Raw genomic sequence first — 8,762 nt, 5'->3', positions numbered from 1 at the left:
CGTTATCAAAATTGCACGTGTAACGACTGAACTACATTTTATTGACACTTAATTAAGTTTCAGATACAAGGACATATAATTGCTAAGTTACTACTCTCCTTTGCCAATACATATCAGGTCCTTGTTGCACAGGGAACTAGAATAAAAATATATAATGATAGTATTAAAATTAAAAATTATGTAATGCTCATTTGTTACTGACAAAGGATAATACAAACAAGATTACACCATTTAGGCCATCCAAATAAAATGTTTCGTTTCCCATCGCCCGACCGACCCATTTTTTTCGAAAAGTAAAAAAAAAAAAAATTCCAGATTCACTAGTTAAAGAAGCAAGTACTTCAATTTACAAGCACACGATCTTGTTTTATTAACAACGATTGGTATATGATGTCTTTGTCTTTAATAAACATCGATACTACGTTATTAAAGACTATTTAGACATTTGATAAGGAATAACGAACGAAAAGACCACGTTTTCGAGTTGACTTTGTAATCAGGCTTTCTTACTTAGCAGCCCGGCCTTCTCTGGAACCTAAGTGTTTTTTCTTTTTTTTTTTGCCCGACCGACCGACCCATCATAACAAAAGACGGGGCGATGGGAAACGAAACATTTTATTGCGATGGCCTTAGCACGAGCTTGCGCGCGCTGAGATTTTAATCCAAATATTGCAATCTTGATTGGCTAAGTTTTTCCAAATAATGGTACTTACAGCAAGGCGCCCAAATGTGTGACCACTTTTAATTTATTCACATTCTTTCGTGCAGATTTAATCCAATCAGAAGTCAACTGCAAGCTATCCACGGCTTTTGATTGGATTAAATCTGCACGAAAGAATGTGAATAAATTAAAAGTGGACACACTCTTGGGCGCCTTGCTGTAAAGGGGCATGAGCATCACTTCGAAAGGTCAAAAGTCAAAAGAAATATTTACATTAATGGAAACGTAAAAATAATGGTCTAGCTTTGTTAGAAATGACTATAACAGTCCACTAAAGAAACTTCAGAAATCTTCGGTCTAGAAACTGCTCAGAAACCAAAAAGTTGCAAGAACGGAAAAAAAGTTGCTCCAAATATGAAAATTTACCGAGTATTTTTGGGACAGTCTTAGTCCCCCACGTTCCAAAACGCTCCGCCGCCTCCACTTATTGAGTTATTTTTTCAAAAATAGCTCTTTAGTCGTCGTGTCCTTGTAATCAGTGGGTCAGTGAAGTATGTGTGTTTGTCACACCAATCAGATTTCAGGTACTATCAGAACCAATAAAATTGCAGTTTATAAAGGGGAAGCAATCTGACGTAGTCAGCAATTTCGTTCTAAGTTTTTAGATTAGAAGGAGGCGGAATCGGTGAGTTGTGATTTAACCCTGGATTAAAAACGTTTTTCGTAACGCCCGCCTGCTTACAACGCACACGCCGTGAGCAAAAGGCCCAACACTAACTTGTTATTCGTCTTATTCGAGCGTACGTTTGGAGAGGCTAGCTTTCCATTTGCACAAAGCAGATTTGAAGAATAATGTGGTCATTACTTTTGCCGTCCGCTTTGTGAAGTTCGTTGGGAAATTGGAAAGTTTGTTATGAAGTTGCCAAATAGGTTGCGAGTTTTTGAATCAAATTGCGAGCTTCGATACAAAGTTCCCAACTTCGGCCCGAAATTAATAAAACCTTCTATAATTATGTTATCAAAAAGGGCTTTCTACGCTAAACTGTTGGATACAAATGTCATAAAAATAAAAAACTTTTATGTTCAGCGAGCCGTAAACACGTTGTCTCGAACAAATTATTTAGTCTGTCGCGTCGCGTCGGCTTCGATTAAAATCAATAAACCATCCAGTTTCATCCGGTTTACAAACGCAGAAGACTTGAAATTGAAGACAGTGAAGATAATGCCTCACAGAAATCGTTAAATATGTGTTTTCATACAAAAAAGTTAAAATTTGACCAAATTTCTACCTGCATAAGATTTATTTATCGCCAAATCACTTGCGTGATCGCTGATGCGAAACGTTGTCTTGCACTTCAAGCTACTTCAACTTTCCTTGACAAGCTCTAAAATCTTCGAGTTCATAAATCGCCATGACTTTCGAGCAACATGTTTTGTTTCTCCTCAACAACCAAAACTTCGAAAGTTCAGTCGGGCCAAAGTTGGGAACTTATCGAAGTTCGCAATTTGATTCGCAAACTCGCAACGTAATTGGCAACTTCATAACAAAGTTTCCAATTTCCCAACAAACTTCGCAAAGCGGGCGGCCAAAGTAAACTGAAATCAACTGTAAAACATCTCGTTCAAACATTTAATAAACCGGTACAAGTATTAACTTTGCTGTTAAAAGCAACTACGATCGAGAGAAAAAACAGAATACGAGCGTGCCATTCCGTGACAATTCGATAACTCAATTAGTTCTTGTTTGTTGAATAGAATTTAGGTTGTGAATGAACGAAAATCTTTGTCGAACAGTTCTGACAGAAAACAAATACTCCAGGTGTACTGCGCTTTAAAGAACTTTCCCGAAGAAAGTGGTTTTTGATTTGATGCGTTTATTACTTCGTTTATTATAGTACTTTTCGTTCAATGTCTATATGGAATCGTGGCTTTTTCGAGAAAAACAAGGGTATCGTGTTACGTTCGTTTTTAAAAAACAGAGGTCTCATGTTACAAAAGTGAGAAAAACAACAATATCATGTTTCAGTGTTTGGCAAAAAGCCAAAAGTATTTCGTAACAAACAAAAGTAACACGTAACGGTTGCAACAAAGCTAGCAACAAAATAACGGCTTAAACAGAATAAGAACGTGCCATTTTGTGACATTTCGATAATTGAATTAGTTTTTGTTTTTCAATTAAATGATGAAAATTTACATATTGAATAAAACAGTTCTGATGTATCAAAATGCACGTAAAAGTTATTTTGTTTGCAAGAAAATTTTGTGCAAAAAGTGACTTCGTGGGCCGCCATACACAAATAGCTCAACCCATGGCATAAACCATCCCAACAGGACAATCACCCAGTTTCACCCCAAGCCACCCCTTAAATTGAAAAAATAACTCCTGCACGCTTAGCGTGCCTATGTTTTAAGGAAGTAAACGTTTTTACAAGTAAACTGTCTAGTATTAATCGAGGCATATTACCTTTTGCTACTGATAAGGAATCTGAGAATAATTCAGAATCAACCTAAGGCCTCGGCGTACGCATCTCCAGGAGCTGACACCGGCATGATGTCATTCACCGTCAACTCCTGAACGTGCAAGAAAATAATAAAGACATATAATTATACTGGTCAATATTTCTGTATTTTAGTTATTAGGAATATCCAAATGATTTTCCTGTTTTCGTTACTTTTAGTAATTCAGCTAGATAAGGTATCAACGCTTATCGTGAACAATGTTTCAGGTAAATCCCTTGTTTGTCAAAGCTGTAATGAGATCTTGTTTTAGTTGTCATGAACAGAACTTAAGGGTAAATCATTGAATTTTAGTTCTTAATTTTACAAATCTGATTTCATTAGCGTCCTCGATTCACTAAGTGTCCGCCCCTCTTAATTCAACACTCCCTATCGAGGGTGTTTTTACAATAAGCATGCATATTGTAATAACTCCCCTTATTTCCTCATTTGAAAATATAAGTGCCCTCGCCGAGTTAAATTTTGTTTGAGTGTGAATCATTTATTTCATTAGTTCAGAGTTACTTAAACCATGGCCATTAGAGCAGATTTAACCAAGTTCTCTATTTTTATTTTGAGCACTTCACTTCTTTTTAATTTTCATTTTTTTATATAGAAAAAATATAAATAGTATTGTATATAGTAGGGTTTTGGTTTTGACGGCAAGTATATTAGTGTTGTACACTATTTACTTCAGATATTAAACTCCCCTTAAAGCCTGGTTCTCATATGATCGTCCCGATCGTCTCTGTCGCTTCTGTCGCTTCAAAAAGTTTGCTTGCTCCAATCACCTCAGACAAACGACAGAGGCGACAGAGACGATCGGGGCGATCATATGAGAACCAGCCTTAAGAGAGGTTGCTCGCAGGGTATTCAAATTGTTCGTGATAAGAAAATTAAATAAACGCGCTAAGTCATTTTTTACCGATTATTAGCTTCTTGAAATCGGCTTTGAATTCATAAGAGTTGCAATCCTTTGGAGGCAATAATGTTAAATTAAAATCATTCATACGTACGCCTCTAAATGAACATTACGTTAGTGGTATTTTAAAAAAGTATTTTAGTAAAAGTAGAATCGAACCTAATATTTCCTTAATGTTTATTCTACTTAGTTCAGAACAGAAGTATTTTTGAGCCTAATAAGCCTTAACGAAGTTCTCGTGGCCATGATAATCGAGATTCTTTGTAAAATGCAGAATACCAGCTTTGAGAAAGTTCTCTCTGTCTACTCATTACATTATCCGCAGTCCAAAGTTGAGCAGGAAAGTGGAGGGGCTGAGGTATTGCCTGGATCCCAGGAGCCCTGGATTTTTAGCTATATGGAGTCCTGAGCCCGAACGACCGAGGGTGTCTCTTCTTTGAACCCAAACATGTATTTTCAGATAATGGAGGATTTCCATAATGTTGATTTGATCTCTTCATGTTTCGCCCACGTACCTCATGTGCAGGTCCTCTATAAAACTTAAACCTCGACTTATTCCTTACCCCATCTTTTTCCTTGTACACATTGAGTTTGTATTTGAGTGTGTTAATTCTATCAAAAAAAGTAATCAATCAATCAATCAATCAATCAATCAATCAATCAATCAATCAATCAACCAATCAATCAATCAATCAGTCAATGAAACTGTGGTTATTCAATACTCTATTTGACAGATAAAATGATCAAGGTGAAGGGTATTTGAAGACTAAGAAAGAAAGAAACCTTTATTCTTGAACGTGTCTACTGAAATAGCAGCAAAACCACTAAATTATTAAACTAAACAATTTAAATTAAAATACTAAGACATAATCAAATAAGGATAAAATAGGATAAAAATCGCTACAATTAGTTTAAAATACTTCTAAAAGCAAGCAATGCCGGTCAGTGAGTGAGTGAGAAGCTAATAAAAACCTGTGCACAAGTGCAAATCGGTTGTATAGTTAGCACAGTTAGTAAACCGAATATCTAAAGGGACTTCAGAATTGTCGTAAAAATATTGCAAGTAATGTCTACATTTTAGGTCAAAACAAACGTAAATATAATTACCTCATTTGTTGATTTCGTCTTCTCTGCGGATTAAAATGGCGAATTTGAGCGATTCGAATGGGTTTGCCTTGACTGTTACTACACCTTACAAATGAAGACATTACTCGCAATATTTTTACGACAATAAGACCCTTTTCATATACTCATACATTTCTTCATATTTGGAATATACAAACAATCACACCGCTTGTGCTGGGCCCAGATACGGTCACTAAAAGTTGTGTTCTGCCCAAGAACACAATACCGAAAGAAAATGAGACTATGAGTTATGTCATTTGTGCCAACACCAGACATCTGTCTCGAGTCTGCCGTTCTGCTGGAATAGCGCTTACCCTCTTTCCATTTGACTTAATATGTCTGAACATTTGTCATGTGGGCATTTGTTGCAGAAGGCCTCAATCTTCGTTTTCAAGTCAGTGATGCTGTCGAATGAATTAAAAAGGTTTGAATTAACTGACAAAAAGAACAGGTAGATAAAAGCTGAGTGATTAACAAGGTCTGATCAAAAAAATTTTTCACATCACGTTCTTAACTTCTAACAGCTTTAGCAACTAAAAACAAAAACAGTCCAAAGAAGGAGTACTTGTAATTTAAAATAATGCATTTCATGGTTCCTGAAACTTATGCTGCATTCTGAGTCAATAAAAGCAGGAGATACTTCCTGTCTCATGGGATCCCCTTAATATAACAGATGTTCCCTTGAACTTAAGACTACTCGCTTAAGTTAATTATTGCTTAACTTTGTTTTTGCAGATATCGGTAGAAGAATCGTTTACATCTTAACTGAGGAATGCTCACACTTCTTATTTCATAACTAGTAAAAAATAAAGAAAGTAAAACGTGACATTTTCAAAACATTCGCTTAAGACTAAAGCCGAACTGCCCGTTAACTTTGTGACCAGAAAAAGGGTTGGGTTAGCCGGGGGAGGTGCTCACTTATGAGAAGTCAAGAATGTAGTGTTTGTATGAGGCTGGGACCATAATTAGTGCGCCTTAACGGATGCATTGTGTCCTTTTACATGAGGTATTCGTTAGAATTACTGTACTTGAATTTTGTAAGCCGCGAAGGCGCGTTTCGTAAACACACCATGAAAAAAGATGAGGGGTATATTTTCTTGGAGCTGTAGTTCCAAATGGCGTAAAATTTCACTTACCGTATGATGACTCCGTTGACCGTTGTTGTAAGATGCTAAAAAAAATCAAACGAAGGAAGCAATTATGGGGCACGATATTCGTAGCATGTTTAGCTGCATGAAGAATTACGTGCTATTATATTACAATTATTTGTCGAATTTTAACATCTCGGCAGGATATCCATCCATCCTTTTATCCAGCCAACCATCACCAGTCAATCAATAAACGGACAATGGCCAATGGGAAAAGAGAGACTTACTTCTTCGGTCAACTGGTTGTTGGCTTCCTTTCCCTTAAGATCTAGACGCGTATTCTCCCAGTCTTCCTTCAGCCTAAAGTAGAGTGATTGTGATAGTAAGTCTTAATGGAATACTAGGCTATCGCAGGGCTTCCCACAGCATTTAATTCGCCCGGTACCCAGTAATAATCCTTAGTGGGAGAGACACTGTGAAAGTAACGCCGGTTCTGTCCAGCGACCCTGGCCAGGACTCGAAACCGGACCGTTCGTCGTGAAGTCCAGCTCACTAACAATTAGGCAATCGGCCTCCCAATAATAGTAATAGAAGTCTCTTTTGAGAGTTAAAATTAACAATTATATTTATCCTAGGCATGTTGACCGAAGGAAACATAAAAAGTAAGTTTTTTGGTTACTACAGCTGCCAATCAGTTTTAAACTTCCACCGTGTATTCTAGTAACTATAAAATCACATATATCTTCGTTAGATCTAATTACTTCTCTGTGAAAACTTTAAATTGCCAAGGGCCAAATTAGCCAAATTTAATTAAAAAATTATTGTTCACCAAGGTATGGAAAATGACACACGTAGCTCTGTAACAATAAACTCTTGGGAGAAAGAGGAATTAATAACTCTTTTCGGAAATTAATACAACGTTTACCACGCAAAGGTCTTTCTTCGGAGTTTCAGCTTGAGATCTATTCAACCCATTTCAATCTCAATCACATCCACATGCTGATTGCCACACTTTTATTTCACTTCCTAAATAATTTTCTTGACCTCTCTGCTCGTCAGTGCATTGAAAAATTATATAGCCACGTATTATCACTCTAGTCTTGGAAATTAAAGAGCTGAAATTGTGTAGGATTGGCCAATCGTTGTGAGATTTCTTGCGGTGACTCACAGTTGAGCATTCGGGCAACAAATCTCCTCCGCAAGTCCCCTGCGAAGCTCGTGAAGGAGAAAAACCAACAGAGGAAAGAACCTCAGCTTCCTTGCGATTTTATATTTTGCTATGTAAAGATTTTGTTGCTAGGATTAACTGACGAGTATTTTTATTTACCTGGAGCGTTCAGTCTTTAAATCTTCCAGGCAATTTCTGCATCTAGAGGGAAAGAAAAAGTCGGCATTTAGACAGCTAGCCTAGCTGCATGGGTAGCATGTTTGCAAAAATTTGATCAACTTGCTAGGCAAAGTTAAAAACAAGATCATTTTCGTGCTCAGTTTGTTTACCCAGATAAAGAACTTAGGCTCATCATCCAGCTAAAGCAAGTGGAAAACATCCTCTTACCTGTCATTGCAAGCACGCACAGCTCCAAAAATAATCCCAACAGCCAGAAAGAGACGGAAGACCGCACGGTTACTCATCGTAAGTGTTCAGTTTACCGGTACTCGTGACGACTGAAATCTGCCTAATGGGGCGATGAGCCCGAGTAATGCTTTGTTATATACAATGAATGCAAGCCATCTGGTTTAGTCAAAAGAAAAACTGATCTTTTCATCCTTTTTTAATATAACAATTCTTTAAACATCCAATATCAATAAATTAAAGGAAAGACCAACACGATTTCTTGTTATTTCAGCCATGTGAAAATTACACTGAATTTCTTTTTTTATAAACCGAATAAACTAAATATCCAGGCTGCGTGAGCTGAAAAGCAAAAATCTTGAAACCCTTAGAAAACTGTTTTAATTGTTATCTTTTTTGAGCAGCCGTCTGCAAATACTATACCGCCTGGCGGTGAGCAAAAAATAATCGAAAATTTTCAACTTGGCCAGAATGAAGATATAGTGAAACTATTGTCTAAAAAAACTTAAGTTTGAGATCAATCAAATTTTTCTTTTAGATGAAAGGCGACGATGACGGTTTGAGCTCTCGCTTGGGAGTCACCGGCTCATAAATGAACAAAAAGATACATTCAAACAATTAATATATGGTTGAAAAGAAGACATATTGCTTCCGCACAATTTGAATGGCAATTTGACTGCAAACATAACATTTCTGGGAATTTTAAATATTTGGTCTATTTTGCCGCCTTCAGCAATGAAAAAAAAAAGAGGCAAATTTGAGCTTTTTTAATGGCTTGGTTTGTTTTACTTAATACGTTGTATAGGCCGTTTGTTTCGAAGCGCCGGTTCGTAACGCTGATTTTGGCCTTAAACGCAAGTCACCGTATAACCACGCTGATTTGACACAGCAAACTCA

General features: G+C 36.9%; 1 protein-coding gene across 2 annotated transcripts; it reads right to left on the bottom strand.

Annotated features, from left to right (window-relative positions):
- Positions 1-22: 22 nt before the first annotated feature.
- LOC144646367 (uncharacterized) lies at positions 23-8,077 on the bottom strand. Of its 2 annotated transcripts, XM_078505924.1 has the most exons (9): positions 7,848-8,077; positions 7,620-7,661; positions 6,580-6,652; positions 6,341-6,375; positions 5,519-5,608; positions 4,643-4,691; positions 4,083-4,131; positions 3,126-3,232; positions 23-136 (listed from the first exon to the last, which is right to left on the bottom strand). In XM_078505924.1, the coding sequence occupies exons 1-8, from the start codon at positions 7,922-7,924 to the stop codon at positions 3,216-3,218; spliced, it is 432 nt and encodes a 143-aa protein (XP_078362050.1). In that variant the 5' UTR covers positions 7,925-8,077; the 3' UTR covers positions 23-136; positions 3,126-3,215. The 2 variants fall into 2 exon arrangements, with proteins under 2 accessions (XP_078362050.1, XP_078362049.1); XM_078505923.1 differs by lacking the exon at positions 4,083-4,131 and having other exon boundaries at positions 7,848-8,072.
- Positions 8,078-8,762: the final 685 nt, after the last annotated feature.

The sequence above is a fragment of the Oculina patagonica genome, chromosome 3, assembly GCF_052425735.1.
Source record: "Oculina patagonica isolate OP01 chromosome 3, crgOcupat, whole genome shotgun sequence".
Lineage (NCBI taxonomy): Eukaryota > Metazoa > Cnidaria > Anthozoa > Scleractinia > Oculinidae > Oculina > Oculina patagonica.
The sequence above is the reverse complement of the archived record's forward strand: the minus strand, read 5'-3'. Positions and strand labels throughout refer to the sequence as shown.